Genomic DNA, 27,976 nt, shown 5'->3' with positions numbered 1-27,976 from the left:
GTAGATACTCAATTTTTTGTTATTAACGCTTCTATCAATAGTAGTGCCAAGAGATATCGTTCCTTGCAAAATTAGTCCATTTTAAGAAGGTTGGCAGGATTTTTAGGTTTGCTCCACTGTTGGGATGTATTGGAGAGCATGGCTTGGAGGCTCAGATACGAATAATGTTAAGAATGTTACTTCTTAACTTTTCTTTAGAGTACAAGTGTTTTTCTCTCCCTCTCTTTGTTGATCAAACCATGCATTTGCACTTAAGTTTGCAAGTAGCACTCTCCTTATCAAAATGAATTACATGAGTGTAACTTCTGTACAAAACTACCATTATCCATTATCTTTATAATTTCTCTCTTATTACTCACTACAAGTAACATGAACGTGATTTCATTCATGCTCATTACCCATAATTCAAATTATCTTTATAATTTCTCTCCCATTACTTACTATAAGTATCATGAACATGATTTCATTTACACTCATTACCCATAATTCAAAACACTTTCTCTTGAAATAACTCGCATCTCTCATACGTCCTATAAAATATGTCACTTGTTTCATAATCATTCTTTAGGGATAACTACTTTAGAAAGGATATAAATAAAATATCCAAAGCTTCATCGGGGGACTTTTTTGGATCTCAGGACAAACTTGAGCATTCTAAAGTTCTCTTTGCAATTTTCTTATTACAATCAAAACAAACACCGTAGCTCATATTTCTCAGTCCCTTCCTACTTTCATCACCATTGCCTGCCACTGCACTTGTTTTCCAAAGTCTACTCTAATCTTTTTTCTCCGCCATCTCTCCACAACATCTTGTTTTGTTAGATTGTAATATCCCATCACCTTAACAAAAGAAACCTTTACAAACATTTTAAAGTTTAAAGACCAATTTAAAATTTTAATCATAATTTAAGTACTTGAAATGAAATTGACTTTTTTTTTTAGGATTGACCTTTCATGTTATTATATTGCACTAATATAATATTACTATTTCTTCTCTAATATTGTCATGTTTAAGTTAGATGATGGGTTTGAATAATTTGCATCTAAGCTAATTTCATTTTTACTTTATTTGTAAAAAAATGATCAAACAAACTGTTGAACTTGAAAAGTGGAAGAAATTTGGGTTATAATTTTAACCAAATTTACCTTTCCAGCAATTTTATATATAGTTTGTATATAACAATGAAAATGATAATAATTAATTATTTTAAAAAATTTTATAATGAAATTTTAAATTGATATTAATTTTAAATTTTTAAAAATTTATATAAATAAGATATAAACTGCTTAAATTTTATTCCAAATTTAATTATTTGTATAATATTTTATTTACATTTATATTTTTTCTAAATTTAAATTATTTTTGAAGAAAAACTATTTTATTGTGAAAAGAGTATAAATATAAATAGTTTTAAATAATTTGAAAATATCATGTTAATAATTTTAATTTTCTATACATTTTAATTAAAAATGATAGTATGTTTTAACATATTTTAGTCACTTTTTAATATTTTAAATAAATTTTCAATAATTTCAAAAATAATATTTTTTTAAAATATGTTTGTTAAAAAAATTAAACATGTTAATTAAAAATATTGAAAAAGTTTAACTTTTGTATTTATTAAAGTGTTTATAAAAATATGTTAAAATAATCTACAAAATTGCTAATTACAAATTGAAATCATAAATAATGTATTTAACTATACTAATAATTTAACATGGTTAATTATAGAGAACCTAGATTTGCAATGAAAATATTATATATTAAAAACTTAGAGAATAAGAATATTTATAATTTTTGAAAATATTGTAAACTATTAAAATGTCAAATTACACTATATAAACTATGACACATTAAATTATTATCTAAATTGTAACTTCGTATTGTTATAATGTATTTATGATTAGATTAAAGCACTTTTAGACAATTGAATCTTAACTTGACTGATATAGGATATTGTTACCAATGTAAAAGAATGTTGGCTTGAGTACGATAATGCGTATTACCTTCCTATTTATAAGTTGAGGTGAAACTATAAGTAATTTTAAGTATCATATAAAAAAAACCACTTTTAACATACCGTAAAAATACTCCTAGATTTAATCACAATTTTCACTTGGTGCCGTAATTTTAGGCTTTTCCCTTTTGTTATAGCAGTAATAATTGATTCATCATCATCATTGCACGCCTCAAAACAGTATGCATTCCTAATAGTTTTCACCATGGTTAAAGAAAATGGATGAGAGATGATCAGAGTAAGAATTTTAGGGTTTTCGACATTGTGAATTTAAGTACTAATTGTAATTTTAAAAATTAAGAAAGGTTTTATTTAAAAAATACATTGTATCAAAAGAAAATAATTTTTTAGGATAATAATAAATTTAATCTTTAACATTTAACATATTTTTATTGATTTTAATTTTTATTTTAGAATAATTTAATCTTTTTAATTTAGAATAATTTAATCCTTTTAACTTTCAAATTTTAGTTAAATTTTTTTTTACAGAAAATCTTATTATATAATCAAAATTTTAATAATGTTGACATAATAGTTCGTGTAAAAATACACATCATAATTTTTTTTAAAAAAACATAAAAGCATTAAAACTTTAAGAAATGTCATATATCTTTTAAAAAGATTCACATTAACAATGGGATATAAAAATCATCACACAAGGCTAATTGAGTGATAGTTCGATTGGCATAGGCATTATTGTCAATACAAGAGAATGCGTGTTCCAGTGCACTGAAGCGTATTATCTTCCTATTTATAGGTTGGGGAGGGACTTTGGGTAGTTCTAGACATTCTATCTAAAAAAAGAAATCATCACACGAGTTGTCACATTAGTACCATTAAATTTAATTCAGTCGCATTTTATCCTCCTTTCTAAAGGTTGGAGAATTATGGTTAGTTCTATGAAATGTATCAAAAATTTTATTTGTATCCTGATAAAAAAGGTTAAAATATGTCATAAATCTCTGTACTTTTCATAAATTTGGGATTTAGTCCGTCTAGCTTTCAAATTCAAAATTCAAGTCCAATTGTTAGTACTGTTAAATTTGTTGGTGTGACATTTTAAATTAACAAATACTCACTTATTAGCCATGTAACTAAAAAATGGCATAGTAATGAACCTATATCTAACAAAATAAATTTAACAACGTTATGGACTTAAATTTTAAAATATGAAAAGTAGAAGGACTAAATTAAAAATAAAGGAACTAAATTCTAAATGTATGAAGAGCATAGAAACTATGAGATATTTTAACTTAATAAATATAAATAAATTTTGCATTAATATCATGAGAATCTCAAAATAGCATATCAAACATGATTTGTGTATATCACGTTCACATTCATAGGAAATTCCTTTAATTCTTTAAATTTAAAAAAAAAATCCAAATTTATTTGATAAGGATGCAATTCGACTGCGCTGATGATCCTCAAATCTATCGTTTTAACATATTTGAAATCGCTAGTGAATTGGAAGCCAAGCAAACTGTTCAATGTACACTGTATTTCATACAAAATACTCTAAATGGTAGCCTTAGGACGCCATGGCAGCTTTCTTCAATCCTACGCTTTTGACATTTATACTGATCCATCCTTTCATGTCTTCCTTTTTTTTACAAAAAAAAAAAAACACCCTACACTTTTGTATTAATATCCCACTCTCTTAAAACTTTTCTCATGCACCAATCATCTAATAAACACTTCCATCTTCGTTCTCTGAATTTTCTCACAGTTGTTTCAGTTTTTCTCTCAACCCAAACACTTCATGTTTAAAACCATGAAGCTTTCTGGTCGTAATTTCCATGGAATCATTGTGATTGTTTTTGTTATGTTAAGTACAAGTTCGACATCTGCAATGACGAAGTTTAATGTTTTGAACTTCGGGGCTAACCCGATTGGTCGAACCGATTCAACCGACGGTTTCCTCAAGTCATGGAATGCAGCCTGTAGCACGGCAGACTCGACCTTCATATATGTGCCGAAAGGGCGGTATTTGGTGGGTTCCTTGGCTTTTAAGGGCCAATGCAAAAGCCCTCAGATCATCATAAGAATCGATGGCACCATTGTGGCTCCTTCGGATTATGGAGTGCTGGGAAAATGGGAAAATTGGGTTAGCTTTGAAAGAGTGAACGGAGTTTCTATAATTGGTCAAGGTGCATTTGATGCTAAAGGACCCTCTCTTTGGGCTTGCAAGGCTTCCCGCTCTAACTCATGTCCTCTTGGAACCACAGTATGTATTTTCTTTCTTTTCTTTTCTTATATGATTCTGAGTAGAGTAATTGAATTTAATCGAGCTCAAACTTCTTATTTAAAGTTTAAGGTTTGAAGTTCTAAGTTTAACTCAAATTTGAACATAAGCTCAGCTAAGTTGAACTTGAAGTTCGAAGTTTAATTCAAATTTGACCATAAGCTCAGCTTGAAAATGACTGAACCAGATTTGAAATTTTTCGAGCCAATTTGGAATGCATTGCAAGCAGGGATGTCTCGATTTGTACCCTAATTCTGAGCTAGAAAGTAAACTATAATATTTTATCATTATTGCTACAAATGGTTTGTAATATTTATTTACTAATGTTTATTTTTGTGTAAAAACAGACGTTGCGATTTACCAACTCAAACAACATCACTATCAATGAATTAACATCTTTAAATAGTCAAATGTTTCACATTGCGATTAATGGATGCCAAAATGTGCAAATCCAAGGAGTTAAGATTATTGCGGCCGGTGATAGCCCCAATACTGATGGCATCCATGTCCAATTGTCAACAAATGTGAAAATATTTAATAGCTCTATTAAAACCGGAGACGACTGCATCTCGATTGGTCCCGGCACAAAAAATTTATGGATCGAGCAAGTCACTTGTGGTCCCGGTCACGGCATTAGGTTTGACATATCAAACTCCTTCGTTACTTTTACTGAAAATGAAGTAATGTGTTTGTTATTCACTTACTAATATCAGTTTGTGTTAATTGGAACTTTGCAGCATTGGAAGTTTAGCAAAGGATTTGGAAGAGGACGGGGTCCAAAATGTTACAGTGAAGAAGACAATCTTTTCCGACAGCCAAAACGGATTGAGAATCAAATCATGGGCTAGGCCAAGTAGTGGATTTGTTCAAGGGGTTCGATTTGTAGATTCCGTGATGAGAAATGTTCAAAACCCTATTGTGATTGATCAAAATTATTGCCCTCACAACGAAAATTGTCCGGGTCAAGTATAACAAAATTACCATTACTACTACTTTGAAATAATTATCTAGTATCACCAGATTGTTTTCTTTTTTTGTAGTTTGCTTAATTTCTTTACTTTCCTTATTGGTTGTTTTTTATTTGACAATTATAGGTTTCAGGAATAAAGATTAAGGATATCAAGTATGAGAATATAAGAGGAACATCATCGACACCTATAGCTATAAAATTTGATTGTAGTCCTAAGAATCCATGTACCGAAATAAGTTTGCGAAATGTAAATTTGACATATTTGGATAAAGATGCTCAATCATTTTGTTGTAACGTAATGGGGAAAGTATTTGATTTAGTTCGACCAAATAGTTGTTTGTAAATCATAGATTATGGATTTACTCTTTTGTTTATTAGGTACATATATTTATTGTATATTGAAATTCTTTAGCCTTTGAAATTCAGGTTGGATTCAGGCTAAGTTTATGTATACTGTAATACTCTACATAATTACAAAGTTTAGTTTCAAAATGAATTTCACATTTACTTAAAATGTGATTATTTATAATTTAAATTCATTTAAGGCTCTTTCATGTTATTTTTATTTTTAAGATATATTATTTTATTTAATAGTTTATCTATTACATTTTTAAATATAGACAAAATAATATATGTTTTTAATATTTACATTTATAAAGCATTCTTCAATCTTAATTAAATATCAATCAAGTATTTAAACTTTGAGTGAGTATCCTAATTTTTGGATAATTTGGTGTGTTTGACAATTAAAATCACATATAATAACATAAAAATTGTTTTAAGATATAATTTCCTTTTAGGAAAGTATAACAATCTTTTTAAGATAAAAATAATAATATTGACACGAATTTGGTAATTAAGTCGGTTTTGATATATACTTTTATATATATATATATATATAAAAATTTTTTCATTTAGTACTTGCATTTGGCAAGTAGATTCACTTTGAGACTTAAACTTGAAAAATATAATTGTTTAATGATGTGACGTTCTAAAATTGTGTCACATCATCACTTAAAATTAAAATTTTTATAAAATTTTAACATCATACAATATTAAAATATCATATATAATATTCTAATAACTGGACCAATAATTAAATATGTCAAACCACTTATTTCTAATTCAATTTGTTTAATCGGCTCAATTGTTAAACCAATATTAATTAACTAATTAATTAATAATTCATAAAAGTTAAAATCACAAGAATTTATTAAATCAATTCAACTTGTTCAATTACTAATTTTTGTCCCATTTTAGTAAAATTTTTATTGACTTTGAATAATTTCTAATTCAATTGATTCAATTTTTTTTTAAATCACGATTATCCATTTTAATTGGTTCAACCAACCAATCTAATCATATATAATAGTCAAATCATCAAATCTAGATGAAACTCAAATTTAAAAATAAAAATGAATCTAATTATTACGAAGTTCAAAAGCCAAAATTATGTGTTTTAAAACTATATTATAAAGCAAATTATTTTTTAACACAACATTTTTTCTTTTCCTTCAAATATATTTCTAATCTCTTAAAATTTAAAACCATGTAAGGTGAGTCGCAAGAGGGAACCTGACATCTCTTTTATATGCTTTTATTTTGTGCGGATTACCTCTCCACCCTAATTGCAAATGCAATTCAGGTCGGTCCTTCTTGGCATTTTGATTGATCCGAAGACTCTAGCTGTCTCACATCTATATTCTTTACTAATGATGTGTTGTTACTTGCTGGGGCTCATCGCAAGGAGCTTTAAAAGAAATCTTCTGGTATTAAACTAAAACTCCACTGAACCAACAAATCAATTACCAAACCGATTCGACCATTCCAATTTTACTAAGGGCCGTTCAAGGCTGATGAATGCAATACGTAAAGCTTGAAAAAAGGGCATAATTTTTTAGGTAGGAATATTCACCCAAGGCCGACTTGGTGAGAAGAAAGAATTACTTGGCTCTCATGGCAAACAAATAACGACGGACATAGATTAGTTTATACAAATAGCTTCAAGATAAAGGAGATTTGTGACTCAGTTGCTCAAGCTCTACTTACACATGCTATGAGACTTTTTAAGTTGCTTCAAGGCTTTTGTGATGACTGTAACGTTTTGATTAGTAAATTCTAGCGGAGTAATTACTTGGAATTAGTATTCAAATGAATATCAATTAATAAGTATTCAATAAACATCAATTCATAAACCACAGTCGTAAAGTTGATGTAAACTTACTAGAACTAAGCACAGCACAGAATGCATACTTGGTTCTTAAGGACAATCAGGTTACATAAGAACATGAAGCTCAATCAAAGTAAAGCAAAACCCCATATTTGCAAACGAATTTAATGAGCTAAGGCAGGCTATTCAACCCCTGATTGGACACTGATTCTTAAATTAGTTACAACTTTAGCAAAGAAGTACATCTACACACTGCCCCTCGTACAAGAATGGAACAAATACTGGTTAACATGACCAAAAATCGAAACTGCAAAGTCGGCAATTTAGTGGCAAAAAGTTTGGCATACATGGTCAAAGAGCTTCAAAGACACTTACAGAATTAACTCAAGTGAAAATTTAACAGCATCACCACAATCAAAGAACCATGAGGTGCTATATTTGATTATGTACGACACAATAAAGTGATATCACCATTATTTGATCTGCTAATACGTGCATTAGTATGCATCATTGACAAACCAGCTAATCAAGATTTAAACAAAGATTATTAGCATGTAACAGAAAACTACTTAAAGAGAAAATAATCTGATTCCATCTAAAATTTTGTATAACAATTATCAAAGCTTGAAAAGAAGTATATGCTTCAGAATGAATTCTTTATGTGCATCAGAGAGATTCCCATTTTAGACAACTCATCATCCTCCAATGGGTACTGATGTCCCTGTCTATTGTTATCGTCACTTGCACATATTTTTAACAATATTTCAGTAGAAAACTAAATCATTGAATTTCTAGACTATAAATCAGTTGGTGTCACCTAAGAAAAACATAGATTTTTAACATAGAGAGATCCTTTTTCCATTAGAACAAACTCGCTATAAGGTAGTATGATATCCAAGGCTAATAAACATCATGACGTCCAAGACTGATAAAGCTGAAAATCAAATGTCATACAATTTTTGTAAGCATATGACTTAACAAGCACAAGCTGCACAGCACGAAAATGCATCCTAAGATATTAGCATCAACCAAGTTATTGAGATGGTGCAACCGAAGACAATATTTGTAATAACCTTCAAATTTGATGAAACAATAATTAATATGAATATATTAAACATAATACGTTTCCCAACAAAATGCTAAACTATTTATGGTTTTCTATTACCCTACATGCTAGCATTATACGCAGCACAAATGCCTCAGATTTGCAGACGGACATCAAAGCTCAAAGAGCCATTCAGTCCCGAAAGATGGTATTTGTTATAGATATCCTCACTGGCAATTGATTCTTATAATCTAAGATGAACTTCAGCAAAATATGTAGATATTATAGGACGGCAAAGAAGCAGCTACACCAATTGAACATGCCAGCACAATGATTACCAGAATGAGGATAGGTATATAACCCTACTCCACACAAGTGTAAGTGAGAAACAAATAGTAGAAAAGCCTCAAAGACTGCTACTGAATTCAACCAAAAGTACATTTAACACCATCAACATAAAGAAGTGACAATCATTAAGTATTAACTTTGCTTATGAAACAATCCAAATTAAAGCAAAATTCGATAGACATCATACGGTCTGTCTCAGAGGTAGTGACAATTATCAGATATCATCATTATTTGATCTGATAGTACGTGCATTAAGATGCATCGTTGACAAACCTGAGTCTTTCAAGCTTAAAACAATGATTGATGGATTAAACATATAAAAAAACACACCTTCAAAACCGTTCATCTAATATTTTGTATAAAACTTATGAAATCATGAAAAAGAAACTCATGCATGAAATAAAACCAATTAGTTTTGTGCATCAGAGAGATTCCCATTTTAGACAACTCATCATCCTCCAATGGGTGCTGATGTCCCTGTCTATTTTTATCGTCACTTGCATAAATTTCTAAGAGAAACCAACATGGTTTGAATGGAAAATCAAGACATACAATTACTGAAATTAAAAAAACTACAATTCCAGACTCCAAATCAGTGGCACGAAGGGCTTACTGATTTTGGTAGTTACATATGAACATCCATACATATAAGCAGAATCAATAACAAAACCCAAATGTAAAATCAAGCACACAAGAATTCGGATTTCTTTTTTTGCCTCAGATTAGAATTATTTCAAAGAGAAAAACATCTCTCAAAGTATATTTAATACCATCATAGGCATAACAAATTAGCATAAACAATTCATCAAAAAATAGAATAAACAAAAACATAAACGTAAAAAATTATCAACTACAAACTCGGTTAAATTTTGTGAAATATGCATACAATTGTTTAACAGAGTTAAGTGTTTACTAGAGTTATAGAAGAATGGGATGGATGGACAAGGTGGAGGGCGCCAAAGGAAAACCAAGTTAGGGTATTACTTCCTACTTAATATAGATTGATTAATTAATTGCTTAACCCAATGCAACTAATTCGATCACTGAGTTCTTTAATAGTATAAATTGTAATTGTAACATGATACATAAAGAAAAACAGCTTGTATTTATGCCTTCATATTTGATATAAAATTGTTTATCACATGCAATGCCCTTTGGAGCTCAATAAATCATCAAGCTGCAACAAGAAGCACCATTCAAATCTCCGTTCTTTATAATAATCATTAGGCATTTCAACCACAAAAGACAACTCCGCTGAACCATTAGGCATTTCAAGCTGCAGCAGCAAAAAAGTAGTCAACTACAGCAAAATATACAAAGCACAAAACCCATAGACTCAATAGAGAATTGCAAAATCCACATTCGATGAAGTGCAAAACCTACAGAACAAACGAAATCCATATTCAATGAAGTGCAAAATCCCTTCGTTGAAACTACAATTCAAAACCCAAAAATCTAGACTTGCAAAGTGAGGAATTAGTAGTAATATATCTGACATATTGTTTGTCTCAGAGGTAGTGACAATAATGAGATATCATCATTATTTGATCTGATAATACGTGCATTAAGATGCATCATAGACAAACTTGAGTCTTTCAAGCTTAAAACAAGGATTAATGGATTAAGCATACATCAAAATACTCCTTAGAAACCTTTCATCTAAAATTTTGCATAAATTTTATCAAATCATGAAAAAGAAACTTATGCATGAAATAAAACCAATTAGTTTTGTGCATCAGAGAGATTCCCATTTTAGACAACTCATCATCCTCCAATGGGTACTGATGTCCCTGTCTATCTTTATCGTCACTTGCACAATTTCATGTAAGAGAACAACCAGATTTTATAGGAAAATCAAGAAATTTAGAAAAAAAAATTAATGAGACAAAATCATTCAATTCTAGACTCTAAAACAATCAGTGGCAATCAAGAAAACATAGATCTATAAGGTACAGAGACCACTTTTTTCACAAGCGTAAACCAGCTTAAAGTTACTATAAACAGAGTTCGACGTTTGGTTAAAAAACGAAGCTAAAAGAAGAAAACTTTACCTCCCTATAGTAAACAAAACTCAACTTCAAATTTAGTCGAAGCACTAGATAACTTTGTAAGATCTTAAACCCCAAAAAAAAGAAAAGAGAGCTTAAAGCTGAGATTTCATAGGCAAAATTCATGTAAAACTGCAGAGTACTTTGAGAAGAATAGAAACATAGATTCACAGGAAGAGTGAGTTACCAATCACCCAAACAAGGGCATACAAAATTTATGCTAGTTACATATGGAAAGAAACAAGCACATAAAAGAATTTGGGCACCTTCTTTGCCTCAGATTAGAATTATTTCAAAGAGAAAACATCTCTCAAAGTATATTTAATACCATCATAGGCAAAAACAAAAAGCATATCCAAAACCAAAAAGAAAGAGACTCAAAACTCTGTTAAATTTTTGTGAAGACATTCTTTGCATCAGAAACAAATAAGAAATAACTCATGAATGAAAATTGATTTAGGGTTTTAAAATATATATAGAAGAATGAGATAGATGGAGAAGGAGGCGGCGCCAAAGAATGAGGCCCTTTTACTAATAAAAGGGTCCGTCTAACCCTAATGGCCCAAGTTTCAGTAGATTCTTTTATCCAGTTAAATCTTAGGGCATAAATTATTAAAAAGATCGAAAATCTATCGGTGCCACTTCGAGTGCTTCTAAGTATAATATTAATATATGTTATACTTATCTAACCTAAATTCAACTTAAAAATTGAGTTTAAAATTTTGTTCAAATTTATTTATATTTGTAAAAATTAATTGAAGCCCATTTTAGATCTGTCCATTTATTTTTAAAATTCTTTTTAAAAAATATTTATATTGTTTTATTTTAACATTTAATAATTTCATACCTTTTTTATTTATTGAAATTTTGTATATAGTCATTTTAACATTATTTTAATATTTACATTTGAGTAGTATTATATATTTAGTATAGTCTTATATTTTTAATGTGTTTTAAATTGTATAATATATGAAAAAATAACATAATATAATGTATTATAAACTTAAAATGGGCGGGCGATCTAGGCTCAAAGTAATGAATATTCAAGCCCAAGCCTAATACATATCTTAAACGGGCCTAATTTTTTTGTCGAAACTCATTTTTTAGCCTAATATTTTTAACCAAATTCTCCCAAATTTTGAGCGGGTCTTTGGCTTAAGTAGAAGCCCACCCATGAATCAGTCGATTTAAACATTATATTAACATTTTTATATTTATTTAGATTTAATTTGATTCAAAATATAAGCTTAAAATTTTTGTCCAATTTTATCGATATTTATAAATAATTAAAATTACACTTATTTTAAATCCGTTCATAAAATTTTTTTAAAAATATTTAGATTATTTTAATTTAATTTTTAATAATTTTTATAAAAAATTTCTATTACAATTTTAAATATAAGCAACCTAACAATTTTGTAATGCTTAAATTATGGTATTATACATTATTCTAGATTTAACTTTTTATATATTATAAACAACGAATAGCATTATATAATACAATACAAACTTAAAAATAGGTCGATCGGACTTACGCTTTAAACTCAATTTTGATTCATATTTTAAATAGATTTAATTTTTTTACCCAAGTGAGTCGATAACTCTTAAACATATTTAATTCACATCATATAATTGATTAGATTTTATTAAATTTGACTAATCTTAGTTTTATTATTTTAATTTTTGGTTTAAAATAAGATTGTTTTATTTGAATTCAATTTTATATTTATTTAGTTATTATTTTTTATAATTTTTGTAATATAAAAATAAATTATGTTATATATTAGTTAATGAAAATAATTCAAAAGTATATAAATTCATGTAAAATATTTTTTTAATTGAGAATCCAAACTGATTTAAATTGGGATTTTTAAAATCAAAGTAACGAAGAGTAAACAATGTTTTTTCCAAAATCAATCCACCCTTATAAATTTGATATAACCAAAGTTTATTTATTAATAAAATATAATTATATAATTTTAAATAAATATTACCACAAAGGTTATACAAAAATATTTCAAGTTAGGGAAATCTATCTAAGCATTTGTGGAAATATATAAATATAATTGTAAAAATATTATTTTAATGAAAATAAAAACTATCATTATTAATTCTTTCGAATTTTATGATTGTATTTTCTAACATCATTTTAGAAATCAAATTTGAGTTATTTCTTATATGTTTTATCGTTACAATCAATGATATTGAGCACTTTTTATACTATACAAATTTAAATTCATCCCATATTATACTACCATGGAGGTGAACCTGTAAATTAAAATTTTAATATTGAATATGGATGAACTCGCTTCACTCAAGAGACTTATTACTTAAATTCTAATGTTATCGAATGTTGATAGCATGGATTTTTTTTTAAACACTCCCAGTATTAGAGTTGTGTCGATTTTAAAAAACAGAGAACAAAGATGAAACTTTAAAATAAAAGATTAATTCTAATTATTTTTAATAAATTAAAATTTTAACATAGATTTTTTCAATAAGTTATAACTATTTAAATTTAAATTTTAAGATATCAATTATTTTCATGAAATAATTTATCTAAAATCAAAATTAATTGTCGGGGATCAACTTGTATAAATAACAAAATAGAAAAGATAGAGAATATCAAATACAAATTTTATGTGGAAAATTCCTCCAAAAGGGATAAAAACCATGAACAAATAAGACTTTGACTTTTTACTAAATGAGTAAACAAACGAGACTACAATATGGATAAAATAAACCTAAATGTATTAAGCACACAAACCTAAATCTCGAAAACAAAGTTTTAACTTGGGAACAAAATTATCTCCATAGTTACCATAAAAACTCTCACCAAAACTCATCTATGACTACATACTGTCGCCCCAATAGAGAAACCCTATAGTACTACATCTTTAATTGCCATCTCAAAATAGTGATACAATAGCTTCTTTAAATGGTCTAATAATAGAGTTCTAATTATAAATATCCCTAAAATAATCAAAGCTTAATTGAGAGAAGAAACTCAAATTATGTGGGAACATGTTGTCACATCTTCATTTGCATCATCACGATGTTGTTTGTCATCGCAACGTCGGGAAACTTCTCGTCATAACATCCCTGTCTGTTCTGGCGAAAATACGAGCCACACCCCACACTAATAATAAGAATTTTTTTCTTAAAATGGTTTAAATTGGAAGAATTTTGTTACGAAAAATAAAATTCATTGTATATATGAAATTGAAAAAATTAAAATATATTTAAGATATTCTAATGGTTTTATTTTTACAATATCAGATTCTGTTTTTTTTTTCCTCTTAAATTTACATATTACAGTATCGCAATACCGACATGATGTTCAACCATATTCTACGTTCATATCGACACTTCATAAATGGTATGCAATAATCTTAATGATCAACTTAATGTCTTGCTCAAAATGTATATAGAAATTTCATCAATATCAAAATTAATAAGGAAAATATATAAATTCCATTAATAATAATTTGAATTTCATAAAAACATTAACACAAATAAATTTAAACTGTAAACACACACCCACAATTACAACAATAAACTAGAACAATTAAAATAAAAACTGTAATTAAAGCTTAAGGGACAAATCAATTCCTGCACCATCCTTGCACTGATTATCACTTCCTTCAGAACCCCTATTCATTGCAACATTGGCTTGACCCAATCCTAGATTTGCACTAGTCGAAGCCCCCGGCATTCCCAGCCCTCCATTGTTAAAGCTTAAACTTGGTTGTATAAGACTCATTAAGGCTTGCCTAGATGAAGACCAACCATGGGGAACATGATACGGTCGGGACAATGATGATGGCATCGACGGCCATGGATGCGTCGGTTTACGAACCATTGATTCGTATCGAACAGAAAGGGGTGATCTGTTGTAAGATTCTTGAAAAGGGTTCGAAGGAAAGGCCGAAAATGGATGGTAGGGAAAGTTTGGGGTGCCAAAAGTGCGAGACGGGTTCACTTCCATGAGCCCTTGGTGACGCCTTTTGGCTAAGGCACGTTCTTGTTTGTGGGCGTTTTGGTGTCCCCCTAAGGCTTGTGATGTTGAGAAAACTCTGTTGCAAAAGTTGCATGAGAAAACCTTGCTTTTGTCATGATGATCACCATCATGTTGGGAAGAATTAGTTGGGCTCCTCGGGGTGAAAAGATCGAGTTCGATCTTCGATTCGCGTCGCGGCTTGGCTCCTCCGTTATCATCGCCATCGTCGTCACGGTTCGAGAGCATCAAATCGAGCACAACGGAACTCGGCTTTTGCTGTGGGACTGAGCCTGCCATGTCTGCCGATTTGGTTGAAACTACTTCTGAAGGATCTTCAAGTATGATAACCATTGGCAAATTTTATTTTTTTCTTGATTTTATGTGAGATATTGAGGGAGTGATGTTTATGTGTGTGTGTTTATATATATATATATATATATATATATATTAAGGGCTTAATTTATGTAATATCATGCAATTATGGAAAGAAATCTCAGTGTGAAGTTGTTACTTGCATCATCTAACATAAGATTGAAAATCATGACTAAGCTCTTGTTCAGATTTGGGTGCCTAAGGAAACTATTATTATTATTGCCATAAATTTCTTCTAAATTAATGTTTTCAAAGTACTATATCAACACAATTACCTAATTAAATAAATTAAATTTCTATAAAAGATGCAATTAAATCTGGTGGACATTCATGCATAAAAATTTACCAATTTTATGTTTAATTGATTTTATTTTTTTATAATACCATTATACCTTTTTAATGGTAAATGAAAATATATTATAATAAATAAAATAAATGATTTTATCACAGGTATGATTACATGAATTATTTAGCTTAAATTAGGAATTAACATTTATGTAAACTTTGTTTGAATATAAAGAGAAGCTCCCATTCATAGAATAAGAGAATGGGTAGTTAATAATAGCAACTTGCCATATTTCCCTTTTTAGTTTATTTGCTAATTGTTGTTAATTTCCTTAACTTAATTACCATAAATGATTTATGATTGTGTTTTGAAAAATGAGAAAGGGTTGTTTGAACTAAGAATACTATTTTTTTCAATAGTTTTATGTCATATCATTATTTTTATCTTGAATTTTAAAACTTTAATTAATTTAGATTTATTTTTTTAATATAAAATACTGATATGACATAAAACTATTAAAAAGTTTTATATATATATATATATATATATATATATATATATGATGTAGCGTCATTGTTTTATATAATCTTTTCTTTTGAAAAATATTGAGTTTGTCGATATTATGATTTAAAATCTCAAATTATCAAAAGTGAATATTGAGTTGTTTGAAAAATATTTCATAGAAGTTTTATATAGTTATTGTTTAAGAATGGTGATTAAATCTCGAATTTAAATCAACACTCAAAGATTGTGATCTATCAAATCTGGGTTTTAAAGGTCAGTGGTTTATATGGGAAAAAGGGGTGAAAGACAAACAATCTTATTAGGGAAAGATTGGATCGAGGGGTGGGAACCCCAGCTGGTAGAATCTATTTCCAGGTTATACTATTCAACATTTAACGAATGGGTTGTTGGATCATTGCCCATTTCTTATTTCGATAGCCTTAGGAAAAACTTCAAACTGGAGCGCTCACTTAAACAAGTAATTTCGTTTTGGTGCAGACTAAATCTTAAAAGAGGATTGCAAATAAAAGGTTTTGAGGTTAGGGGAATCTAGTGAGGGAGATCTACCCACTAAATTGAAACTTCTAGGTATTGGTTTGAAAATATGGGGTAAGGAAAAGCAAGTATAAAAGGTCAAAAAGTTAAGCACCAGAAGCAGCGTAATGAGGACTTAAATGATTTATTTCCTTCTTTCAAGATTTTGGAGGAGGTTTATGAACCTAAACTAGAGTTGAACTTGAAAGTGGAAAAGGAGGAAATTTACTAAAACCAAAGGGCTCAAGTTAATTTGTTGAAGGAAAGGGACCACAATACTACATTCTTCCATAACAGTGCTTCAGTTAGACGAAAAATGAATAGCATAATTGATTTGGAAGATGACAATAGGACATTATCGCAAATAGGGAAAATTTAGAGCACATAACTTGCAATTAATTTCGGCCCCTATTTTTCTTACAGGGACATGTAGATCTTTCATACATTCTTTTGGGGTGGAAAGGTATATTATATGAGATATGAATAAGTTTCCAACATTGAGCTTTAGATTGGAGGAGGTCTAGATGATGATTAAAAGTATGCACTCGATCAAAGCACCAGGTATTGATCGTTTTCTTGCTTTTTTATTAGAATTTTTAGAATATATTAAAATGATCTTGGTTCTTTTTGTCTTTTGGTTTTAAATCGTTAGTCTTCTATTGATGAGATCAAGAAACTAATATTGTTCTCATTCTCAGAGTTTCAAACACAATAAATATGTCCTAATTTCGACCTATTTGTAACGATCCAAATTTCAACATGTGTCAAAAAAATGTAATTTCAGAACTCAGTTTTCATAAATTGAGTCTGTCAATATAAAATAAGAATATTTATGGAGTTAGTATAAAAATATAATAGAGCTTGGTTAAGTAATTACTTGAAAAAATAGTTAATTAAATCTTAAAGATTAAATTGTAAAAATCTAATCACTATAAAAAATACTTGGGAACCTAGATAGAAATTATTCAAAAGGTCTAAATGGTTAATAAACCATTGCTTTTATATGATTGGTGGATGATAATGATTATTCCCATTTAGTTTGAATTAATAATTAAATTATTAATATAAAACCTAATTAATCTAATTACCTAAGCTTAATTAAATGTAAATCTTAGTATATATAGCATTTTAGTGGAAAGAAAGATGATATTATCATCTTATTCCACATATTCTTGAAGAGAAAATCTTGAAACCATCTTTTGCATTCAACCATCAATTCTAATAAGGTAACCAAGCTAAATCCATGAATTTTTTTTTATATATATTTATGATCATGAGAGCTTGATTTAGTTAGTCCATATATTAACTTGTTCAATTGTTAATTTTTTAGTAAGATTCCATTGTTGTGAAATTAGTGAATTAAGCTTGAAATTGAAAGATATTAAGTTTAGATTATGAAAAATACCAAATTGTGTGGACTAATGAAAGAATCTGAAATCGAGTTCTGATCCAAAACTACATATCGGAAGATATGCTTATCCCAAGTTTAGGGACTGAATTGAATATAATGAAAAATATGTGTGATTTTATTTTTGAATGTGGATTGAATGAAATATGATATTGTTATATTTGTTAAATTATCGATTGTAGCGAAAAACGATGTCGGGTCGTCGAGAGGAAAAAGAAATGCAAGTTGTTGATGAGTGGCGCGAGATTTCGGTTTGTGCTTTTATGATTCAAGATCAATATATTTATTTGCATATTCATGTATTATTGCATGATTGAGTATCGAGGTGCATTAATTATGGTCGTATGAATTTATTTGTATAATTGATAATGACTATTGAGATAGTGAACTTAATTAAATAAAATGAAAAGTAGCATGATTAAATTGATACATGATATGTGACATGAAAATTGATTGAAAAATGTTATATGATAAGAGATATTGTAAGTTGATGATTAATTTGAATGAAATTGTGAAATTGAATGTGAAATTATATATAACTAGGATTGAATTGAAATTAAATGAGATAAATGATTGTTATGTAATAGTACAGTGTACAGGGTATGAAAAATGCAAATGTAACCGGTTACAGGATATGGCAGGTAAATGTAAATTCTTACATGTATGAATCATCAAAGGTATGATAATGCAAATATGAAAATTTAATGTCAGTGTGAACTTAGTAAAATGTTAGGGTTGACTAGCATGTCAATAGGGTCTTATGTGCGTTTGTACGAGATATGTGATGATACAAATATTATTACAGGTTACATCGAGATCCAACATCTGTTGCGGATCATCGAGTATTATTTGTCTCTATAGAGATTTAAGTATATGCAATGATTTGATGATATGGAACTACATGCATGCATTTTTGTAATTCATGAAAGATAAAATATATGAAAGATTATGTGAACAAGTTAGAATCAAGCCTTGGGGCCAAACTGAATATGAATGAGTCAATAGACTTCGTAAAGAAAATCGAATGGTGAGTTGAATGGTTAAATGACATTGATTGAATATGGAAATTGATAATCTATTGTTAAAGGTACGTATGTTCAAAACTTAAATAGCATGATCTGTTTTGAAATGGCACATTGATTGGCATTTGATGAATAGTATGATTTGGTGAATTCAATTGTATTTGTTAGATAAATTGATATACAACATGCCATAGGTATGTATAGATGATAATGGGGTTACTTGCCATAGGTTACAGAAGATGATTACGCATTGTATAAATGAAGCTTAATGTGCTTTTGCCCCTCATTTTAAATAACATATTGATTGCTTTTTATGATATCTTGCATGCCTTTAAGAATAAGAGAAGTAGGAACAAGGGGTATTTTGTACTAAAACTCTACATAAGCAAGGTTTATAGTCAAGTCGAATAGCACTTTTTGAAAGCTATGATGTTGAAATTGGGTTTCGACCCTGGATGGACTGATTTGGTAATGAGGTGTGTGAAATCAGCGTCCTATTTTATTGTTGTGAATAGCAAGGCATGTAGGGATGTTAAACTGACTAGAGGACTTTAACAAGGGGATATGTTGGAGTCCTTTTTTTTTTCTTTTTGCAGCAAGGGCATTTCAGCTTTAATAAGGATGGTAAAGATAATCTAAAAGGGTTAAAATTAGTAGGAATAGTCCAAATGTTTCACACTTGTTGTTTGTTAAGGACAACATTCTTTTAAGAGAGGCATCAATTATGGACGCAACATATATTAATGACTGTGAGAATTATTAGTCTTTGATCTGTTTTAGTTCTAATGTGTATAGTGAAGAAGGCTATTATTGAGGCATTGGGTTTTAGGTGTTCAAGTAACCAGAAAATTAGGGGTTGCCTACATTGGTTGGAAGATATAAAAAGACATAATTATCGGAAATACCCTCAACGTTCATGGATTTTTTGGTTTGAGCATAGTTATCATGTTGGTTGAAAGTGCTAGTTCTTACAAGGAATAGAAACTAGTATTGGTTTCTCTTTGCAATCCCTATATGTTGATAGAAGTTTAAAAGATTGGTTAGCATATATGTTTGATAAATTTTGTATTGAAAAATGCAGAGAAATTGAAATTGCTCTTTGGATCTATTATAGCCAATTTTGGCCTGGCCAACAAAATAATGAAACCCAAATTAAAAGTCCAAAATAAATGGCCCATTATAGATTAAAGTCAAAAATAAATCAAAACCCTATTAGCCCATTTCCTAAACTAACCCTAATAGCCCACTACCTTTATTTTTTCAACAGCCACTCGTGCTGCCGAACCCTTGGCCTCCCCTCGAGCCAACCACCAGCCTTTCACTTCTGACATCTGCAATCAAATCAGATGCAACAACAGAGAGCATGCAAAAGAAAATAATAAACAAAAGAACAAAAAAGGGGAAGTGAACGGTTGGTAGATTGGCTTTAAAAGCCGAAATCAATGCTTTGTAAACAACTACAGACATTTACCAAACGAAATTAATCAAAAGAATAGACGATTTCAAAATGTGATTATTGTTGAGTTTCAAATTTCATTCTTTTCCACTTAGATTTGCTTTCTTCTTTATTTCTTTTTAATTTTTTTTACACACAAAACAGTAATAAAATACGAATAATAAAAAAGGGAACTTACGATTTACTGCTTGGGGTGTGCTCCGACTTTCCCTCGCCGATCTAAAGGTCGCCGAACCCTTGGTGTTTGGCCATTGGCCGTGGCGTAGGGAGAGGAACCAAAAGGCTCCTCCTCTCTTTATGGTGCCGCAAGTTGGGGAGATTCCATCCTCGAACTCGTTCAAAGAGGGTTGGAGAATCCCACATCACGCAATACTGGTCACCGATTCGTGGCATGGGCGTGGAGGACCGCCGAGGAGTTCATGGTCGGCTATGGAGGAGGCAAAAATGAGGGGTTTAAAACCTTAGCAGAGGAATTGAAATGGGGGGTGTTTAAAAGTTTTTTTTTTTTAAACAGCAATAGAAGAATGAATTTTAAAAAAAAAATTAACTTAAATAAAAGAAGCAAATGGCACCGTTTAGAAAGGGGAGGGGTCCGCATGTCTCCCTTGAATGGGAAATTACCCACTTTGGCCCCTCCTCCTTTTCTGACCCTTGATTTGATCCTGATTTGCGTTTTTTTATCCTTTCAAATAGCGCCCAATTATTTTATTTCATTACTGATTTGGTCCCTAACCTAGACAAATTAAACGTTGCGCATAAGGGGTTGGGGAAAATTTCCCAACCAGTCCCTTGAGGTTTCGGCACGTTTTAAATAAGTCTATTACCCTTTTTTTTTCTTTCTTAATTCTCCCTTTAATTTTATTTAGATTTTAATTTAGTCCTTTTAATATTCGCATTTATTTTATTCGAATTTGGACCCTTAATCTTTGTTTTATTTGTAATTTCACCCTTTTTTTCATGACAATCTAGACCTTTCGTTTATTTATTTATCTTAAACTATTTTCATTTACCTTAAATTTTATAAATTATACTGTTTTAAATTGTCTTAGATATATATTATTTTAAATTATTTCATATACTTTAAATTGCTTTATCCATTGTTTATTTTAAATTGTTAAATGTATTATTCATCCTAAACTGCTTTTATTATGTATTCTAAAATATTCTTTTTTGTATATTATTACTTCCAAATTTCTATATGTGTTATCCATTTTCATATATACCCTTTTTAAATGTATTGTATGTTACTTATTTTAAATTTCTATCTACATAATATTCATTTTTGACTTATTTTTATCATAAACTATCTTATATATTATCTATTTTATCTTGTTTTGGTTTTACATATCATTTTGAATTATTATATACATGTTAATTATTTTACATTGCTTTTCGCTTACTTATTTTAAACCTTTTATATATCATTTTGAATTATTTATTATTATAAATTTATATAACGTTTATCCTTAAACCGCCTTTTTGTATAGGGCATTTATTTTAAATTTTCATATGTTTTATCTTAAACCCTTTGCACGTTGTCTATTTTTTTATGCATATATTTATGATAAGTTTTTATACTATGTATATTATTTATTTTGAACTTCTTTTTACGTATTATGATTTTAAACTTTTCATTAATGATTTTAGATTTTTTTATTATTTACTTTAAGTGCCTTTATAGTATTTATTTTAAAATCCTTTATGTATATATTTTATATTTAAGATTATCTATTTGTTTGATTCAAATCATTTTATATTATCACCTCATTTCTGTGTTTATTAAGCTTGTTATTTAATTGACATATGTTATGTTATTGCCATTGTGTGTGTTATAATTCGTTTATTCGTATTTCCACTATTGTCATTTGCTCGCGTAAAACTTTATTCATGTATCATCACTCTATGTTGCATCATATTTTTATTTTTTATTATCGCCTTATGAATTAAATTTCACTACATTTATCCAATAAATCGCTTCGTTTTAACCTAAACAAATAACGTACATCGTTTAAATACTACCTTTGCTACTATTCAAAAACTAGAATTTCAAAGTAAGGCAATGTTTCGCATTTTGGAACATCCGGGAATTGTGCCCTAACTTACGGGGTTTCAATTTTCTCATTGTTTCTAATTAACAAATATCCTTTTCGAGTTAAAACACATGGATTTCTAATTAAAATAAAAGATGACCTTGCGCTCGAGAATTCATGGTATTGTGTCCTAACTTACGGGATGTGATACCCCGATATCTCGAGATAAGGAAATCTTTAACAATCATTTTGAGCTAATTCAAGAATTTTAAAATCGATATTAATAAAAAATCGTATTTAAAATCCATTCCCGATTTTCAGCTTTCGACATTAAGACATTAACTAATGAATTCGGTACCAATTTTTGGGCGTGTCGAGGGTGCTAATCCTTCCTCGCACGTAACCTACTCCCGAACCTATTCTCTTGAATTTCGTAGACCAAAATGTCGTTTTAGTAAACTAAAATTGTTTTATTAAAACAAAGGTGACCCGATCACACAAAATCAAGATCGGTGGCGACTCCCGTTTTAAATTTCGTCTTCAAAATCAAGTCGATCCCGTTTTCAAAAAATGGTTTCGACAGGATCATTTGGTATTCTAGAAACCTCTTAACACATGACAGGAATGATCAATAAACTGAGAATAAACTAAAGGTAGCATTTAAGGTTGTAGATGTTAAGAACCCTGACAAATGTTACCAATGGCGAAGAAGCCAAAAATTTTCTGAGGCAATTTTAAACTAAAAAAATTATAATAGTTAAAATGCAATTTCATTATCGTATTAATTTATAATTTTATTATTTTATTAAGAATTAAACAAAATTTTTTATTCTTGAAGAGTCAATGTGTAATTTATAATGATAATTTAAAATTTACAAACTAAAAGATTTAAAGGAATAAATTCACAGTCGAGGCCCCAGCCAAACCATTGATATATTAGCAATTGAATTAAAACTGAATTTATTCAAAATATATCATAAATAATATGGTTTTTTTTTATTATATAAAAGATGTTTTAGTTCAAAAAGAAAGTAACGGAGAGGTAGGTAATTACATTGCCCCCAGAGTGAAGATTTTTCTATTAGTGCTTTAATTTTTAAAAATTATAAGTTAATATAATAATAAATTGATTTAATGATAAATTTGGTCACTTTGGATGTTTTATCAAAATGATTCTAGTTGTATTTTTGAATTCTTTTAATCACCAACCTTTAATTTTTTCTTCAAACTACTTTTTCTAATAAATTCAATGTTTAACATTTCTTTAATTTTTTAGATAATTACATTTATTTTAAGTAATAAATCACATTTTATTAAAAATATTCCACATATAAAATTTCACATCATCCTCGTTAACTTTTTAACAGTAATTTCATTAAATTTATTAAAGAAAACAATTTAAGAAAAACCAAATTGATGCCAAAAGGAATTAAAATTTTAATAAAACATGCAAATATTAATGATTAAATTTATTGGATAAAAATATAGCATAAGAGTTACAATTTAAAAATGGAAATTAAAATCCTGTAATTTGTGTGATTGGCAAGCAAGAAAACAGAAGAGTTTGGGGATAGAGATTTTAAGGCATGAATTAAATTTCACTGTCACTAAAGATGGTTTGAAATAAATTATAGTAAGATTAAAAAGGCTTGCCCAAATTTAACTAATTTAATTGGACTTCTAATCTCATTTTTTATGATGAATTTAATGCTTACAATATAATACCATTTTATCTATGGGATTGCATCAAGTACTAATATACTTTATCCTTATTTGAGGTTATAAATAATTAAATAAGTTCAATTTTAAGTTGTCTATATTATTTTTAAATATTTTTATCTTTAATTAGTATTATAATTCTGTATTTTTTCATTTATTAAAATTTTTCATATAAACAACATAACATTCTTAAATATTTTTAAAAATAATTCTAAGTTTATTTTAATTACATTAAATAATTATTATTTTGATGTTTTATCTAAATGAATCTAATATTATACTCAAATAATTATGATCATCTTAATTTTCAACTGCAGCTTTTTACAACAATGTTAAAAATCTGAAAGTAATAAATCATATTTTTCTTTAAAGCACTTTCTCTAAACAACAATACTAAAACAATACTAAATTAATCCATAGTAGTAGTAAAAGAAAAGGGTAGGAATTTCCTTCATGGTTGTTTATTATGAGTATTATAAGATTTGATAAAAGAATTACTAAGACAAAATCTTATTTTCTTTTCTTTTATTATTAATACTATTTCTCTTTGAAGATTTTACTTGCAATAAGATAATCTAATTTTTATTTATAATATAAATTGAATACAGCACGTGCAATAAGTTTACCCGCTTATATTATTTTTTGAAAAATATTAATTTTAATTTAATAATACTTCTATTTTTTCATTTATTAAAATTTTATATGTAAGCAACATATTATTTTTAAATATTAATATTATAATATTTTTTAGTAGGTTAAAATACTTTTAAGAAATTAAAATCACTCTTTATTTTTTAATTTAAAAGTTTAATCTAATCATTGCTAATTTTAATACTTTAAGATATTAAAATCACTCTTTAAGTTTTTAAATTTAAAATCACTCACTCAAGTTTTTAATTTAAAATTTTGAAATTTTAATCTAATCTGATAATTTATATTAAATTTTGTCAATTTAACAGCCATTCATATGAATTTGATTGAAGATCAATTTCAGACATTAATTTCTAAGTTTGTAAGTTTTAAGTAAAGGGACTAAAAGTACATTTTAAACTAAGTAAAAGAAATTAAATACCAAATACGTATAAGTTACAAAGTTTAGAAAAGCTTAAGGTTAAAATTTTAAGTACCAAATAAATCTAAATAATTTAAGTAACAAATAATTACAACCAATTTTATAAAATTCACAAATCTAACACCAATTGTCGGGCCTACTCATATTCAAGTGTTGGCAACACATGAAATATTACCCTGGCTTGTACTAATATAACTCTCTCCTTGTAAAAGGAATTCATTTTTCAATGTATTTAGAGTTCCTTTTGGAAGATATCAGATCACATCCTCGTGTCCAAATCCAAATATGCATATATAAACAGGTATTAAAAAAAACAAGAAGAATTCGCACACCGTCAAACATAAATCTATAGCACTGTAAATTCCAAAGGTCTGCACTGTATTCCAAAAGGTTAACACATAATACAAAGACATGTTATTCTTGTATGTTCCCCGAACATTCTTACAACATAAGTTCTACAACAGGAGTAAAGATAAGCACATGATACAAGGTTCACACTATTTTTATAGTCATATCATCATATTAAGATTCAAACTCTTTAACAGTTTTACCATACCATTAACTTTCAAGAGTGATCTTGCTCCATGTGGTTCAGATGGTAAGTCCCTTCGTTCTTATGGTGTACCTCCACCTTGAACTTCTCTTCCTTGTCTCCTCTCTTCACTTTAAGAACCATGTTCAGTTTTGCAAAATCTTCCAATACCTATTTGCATACTCAAACACTTAGCACCCGAATGAAACTGATTTTGCAGTTGTTCAATCATATGTTGATTGTCAACTAGGTTGATTGATTTTTAGTTCTTGGACAACGAATCAAATCTTTAACACATTGAAAGATGAGCAAGATTTTCAAGTAGAATCTAGAGTTTTCACAGTACAAAATATAATGAACCAGAAGCTAGTGTGAGGTGACCAGAACTTAGATGACACCATTCTTCTATGGTACTCAGGCTTTGGTATGAGTATCGGATCTGAGTATGTATCATGCCCAAGTACGTTCAATATACTCGAAAGTTCTTTGGAAGGTCATATTTTCAAGCCCATGTTCGGTTATGGATTGGATAGGGATACAGAATAAACACATACACATAGTTATATAACATTGTATGACACATTCTCCTGTAACACATTTTCATTTTCAATCAAACACACGACTTATATGCATACAAAGATGCATAAAGGAAAGAATAAACACGTTGACAAGAGCAGCAACCAGCTCTATGTTACTCATAATTGGATGCCAATATCATACACATGTATTTGGGGTGAAGGATCATATTCTCATACTCGTATCCGGATATAAAGAACTTATGCTCTAACTTCCATAAGAATCTCAAACATCACACTAAATGGGATGCAGTTAAAATAACCAAATCACATGCCAATTATGGTAAAACATGACAAAGATTCGAGGAAATGGGAACAGATTGGTGCTTACTTCAGCGTTGGCATGAACTATTTCTTTAAGTTCGTAAGGCAGAAGGGAATTGGATCTCTGTTGTATGGTCTTCACAGCATGATCCGCAGCATCCTGAACTACGGGATCATTTGTGGCCACCGCTTGCAGCATTGGTCCATGGACATCTGAACATAATTTAATATAAATTCCCAATGAAGTTTCAAATAAAACTATACGTAAGAGATTAACAATTTTCTTGGGACTTCAAAACCAATATTAATATAGAATTTCTCTCTTATGCAATTAGCCGATGTTTGATATTGCTTTCTTATTTTTGTTCATTTTTTTGGGGTTTAAACACTAAAAAATTCATACAAAAGTAATTATATTTGATTTCCTATCAGTGTTAATATATCTAGCATATCTACACACTATATCATCAATAAAAACCTAGTTTTAGAGTAAAAATTAATTAAAAATATTCTAATACATTCACAAAAATTAAAATTCGTTGTTTAAAAAACCCATCTCAAAAAGAAAGAAAGAAAAATCAAACTCTACTATTTTAATCCGCTTTCAGCAATCAACGGATCATCATTTTAAAGAAAACCCAGTAATCTCCTAAAAAAAGTAATCAAACAAAAAGAGAAAAAGCTCAACAACCTTTCTTGGCACCAAGATCACAAGCTGTAAAAGAAGCGGAACCATCAGCATCACCAGCATGTTTAAACTCCTGCAATTCTTTAAAATTCATCCAAGGCTTAACCCAAACTTTGGCTTCATAAAGCTTCTTTTTGCCGGCGTCGACAGCTTCCACCGTCAAATGGTGAAGTGTCCCCGCCACAACTTGCTCGCTTGCTTTCACAACCCTCACAAACTCCACCATTGCATTTTCTTTCTTGTTGTGCTCGTCGACGGCAAAGCGTGCTAGGTTTTCGAGCTCGACGCTGTTTTGGGAGCCTTGGGAAGGGTGGACTCCGCCCAAAGTAGTGGTTGTCGCCATTGTTTCAGGGCAGAAGGTTGATTCAGCGATTATATTGTTGAAGAACAGAATTGAGATCAATATAGAAAACAAAAGGGAGAACAGAAATCTGGGGTTTTGCATTTGGGTGGAAACTGAGAACTTTTCCGGGGAACAAATTGGGGGAATTTTTATAGTGAATTTGGATCGAAGCTTCGGCCTTTCGGCTTTTTGCCGCAAAAATTTGACACGTGAGTAGCACGTGTCAGTTGAAATAAAATACTTTTGCTTAATAGTTAAGCAATGATAAAAAAAGACAAAGAATGATAACGTATTTTTTTTTGGAATAAATAACGTAATTTGGACATT

At 29.1% G+C, this 27,976-nt stretch overlaps 3 protein-coding genes, 2 long non-coding RNA genes and 7 other non-coding genes across 13 annotated transcripts; 1 reads left to right on the top strand and 11 right to left on the bottom strand.

Annotated features, from left to right (window-relative positions):
* The first annotated feature begins 3,698 nt into the window (after positions 1-3,698).
* On the top strand, positions 3,699-5,675 carry LOC108463516 (polygalacturonase-like). The gene is made up of 4 exons (XM_017763442.2): positions 3,699-4,245; positions 4,611-4,900; positions 5,001-5,229; positions 5,358-5,675. The coding sequence occupies exons 1-4, from the start codon at positions 3,781-3,783 to the stop codon at positions 5,574-5,576; spliced, it is 1,203 nt and encodes a 400-aa protein (XP_017618931.1). The 5' UTR covers positions 3,699-3,780; the 3' UTR covers positions 5,577-5,675.
* A 2,388-nt stretch (positions 5,676-8,063) lies between these two features.
* Positions 8,064-8,151, bottom strand: LOC128282894 (small nucleolar RNA R44/J54/Z268 family). Its single transcript, XR_008273244.1, has one exon. It is a non-coding gene; the product is annotated as a small nucleolar RNA R44/J54/Z268 family (small nucleolar RNA).
* Positions 8,152-8,483: 332 nt separating this feature from the next.
* On the bottom strand, positions 8,484-11,402 carry LOC108461291 (uncharacterized). 2 transcript variants are annotated; one of them, XR_001867723.2, is made up of 2 exons: positions 11,111-11,402; positions 8,484-10,072 (listed from the first exon to the last, which is right to left on the bottom strand). It is a non-coding gene; the product is annotated as an uncharacterized LOC108461291 (long non-coding RNA). The 2 variants fall into 2 exon arrangements; XR_008272736.1 differs by lacking the exon at positions 11,111-11,402 and adding an exon at positions 10,180-10,838.
* Positions 8,598-8,685, bottom strand: LOC128283302 (small nucleolar RNA SNORD96 family). The gene has a single exon (XR_008273644.1). It is a non-coding gene; the product is annotated as a small nucleolar RNA SNORD96 family (small nucleolar RNA).
* Positions 9,213-9,300, bottom strand: LOC128282895 (small nucleolar RNA R44/J54/Z268 family). Its single transcript, XR_008273245.1, has one exon. It is a non-coding gene; the product is annotated as a small nucleolar RNA R44/J54/Z268 family (small nucleolar RNA).
* Positions 9,506-9,581, bottom strand: LOC128282889 (small nucleolar RNA Z267). The gene has a single exon (XR_008273240.1). It is a non-coding gene; the product is annotated as a small nucleolar RNA Z267 (small nucleolar RNA).
* LOC128282910 (small nucleolar RNA snoR122) lies at positions 10,301-10,379 on the bottom strand. Its single transcript, XR_008273260.1, has one exon. It is a non-coding gene; the product is annotated as a small nucleolar RNA snoR122 (small nucleolar RNA).
* LOC128282893 (small nucleolar RNA R44/J54/Z268 family) lies at positions 10,526-10,613 on the bottom strand. Its single transcript, XR_008273243.1, has one exon. It is a non-coding gene; the product is annotated as a small nucleolar RNA R44/J54/Z268 family (small nucleolar RNA).
* LOC128282888 (small nucleolar RNA Z267) lies at positions 11,113-11,187 on the bottom strand. The gene has a single exon (XR_008273239.1). It is a non-coding gene; the product is annotated as a small nucleolar RNA Z267 (small nucleolar RNA).
* A 3,028-nt stretch (positions 11,403-14,430) lies between the features above and the next one.
* On the bottom strand, positions 14,431-15,195 carry LOC108462546 (zinc finger protein 6-like). The gene has a single exon (XM_017762481.2). It carries the CDS (start codon positions 15,193-15,195, stop codon positions 14,431-14,433), a length of 765 nt encoding a protein of 254 aa, XP_017617970.2.
* Positions 15,196-20,056: 4,861 nt separating this feature from the next.
* Positions 20,057-21,011, bottom strand: LOC128282542 (uncharacterized). Its single transcript, XR_008272844.1, has 2 exons — positions 20,605-21,011; positions 20,057-20,301 (listed from the first exon to the last, which is right to left on the bottom strand). It is a non-coding gene; the product is annotated as an uncharacterized LOC128282542 (long non-coding RNA).
* A 4,559-nt stretch (positions 21,012-25,570) lies between these two features.
* LOC108464529 (cysteine proteinase inhibitor 6-like) lies at positions 25,571-27,872 on the bottom strand. Its single transcript, XM_017764879.2, has 3 exons — positions 27,310-27,872; positions 26,686-26,831; positions 25,571-25,950 (listed from the first exon to the last, which is right to left on the bottom strand). Exons 1-3 carry the CDS (start codon positions 27,749-27,751, stop codon positions 25,813-25,815), a joined length of 726 nt encoding a protein of 241 aa, XP_017620368.1. The 5' UTR covers positions 27,752-27,872; the 3' UTR covers positions 25,571-25,812.
* Positions 27,873-27,976: the final 104 nt, after the last annotated feature.

Source organism: Gossypium arboreum, chromosome 10 (genome assembly GCF_025698485.1).
Source record: "Gossypium arboreum isolate Shixiya-1 chromosome 10, ASM2569848v2, whole genome shotgun sequence".
In the NCBI taxonomy this organism is placed as follows: Eukaryota; Viridiplantae; Streptophyta; class Magnoliopsida; order Malvales; family Malvaceae; genus Gossypium; species Gossypium arboreum.
Note: the sequence above shows the minus strand (reverse complement) of the source record. Positions and strands in the feature narration are given on the sequence as shown.

What these genes read in the sequence shown, in the direction of transcription:
- LOC108464529 (XM_017764879.2), bottom strand. Translation starts at nt 27,751, where the DNA reads ATGCAAAACCCCAGATTTCTGTTCTCCCTTTTGTTTTCTATATTGATC. An exon ending in TGATCTTGGTGCCAAGAAAG is followed by an intron (nt 26,832 to 27,309) that starts GTTGTTGAGCTT and finishes AATTATGTTCAG; the next exon opens with ATGTCCATGGACCAATGCTG. An exon ending in TAGTTCATGCCAACGCTGAA is followed by an intron (nt 25,951 to 26,685) that starts GTAAGCACCAAT and finishes GTATGCAAATAG; the next exon opens with GTATTGGAAGATTTTGCAAA.
- LOC108462546 (XM_017762481.2), bottom strand. Translation starts at nt 15,195, where the DNA reads ATGGTTATCATACTTGAAGATCCTTCAGAAGTAGTTTCAACCAAATCG.
- LOC108463516 (XM_017763442.2), top strand. Translation starts at nt 3,781, where the DNA reads ATGTTTAAAACCATGAAGCTTTCTGGTCGTAATTTCCATGGAATCATT. An exon ending in CATGTCCTCTTGGAACCACA is followed by an intron (nt 4,246 to 4,610) that starts GTATGTATTTTC and finishes GTGTAAAAACAG; the next exon opens with ACGTTGCGATTTACCAACTC. An exon ending in ACGAAAATTGTCCGGGTCAA is followed by an intron (nt 5,230 to 5,357) that starts GTATAACAAAAT and finishes TGACAATTATAG; the next exon opens with GTTTCAGGAATAAAGATTAA.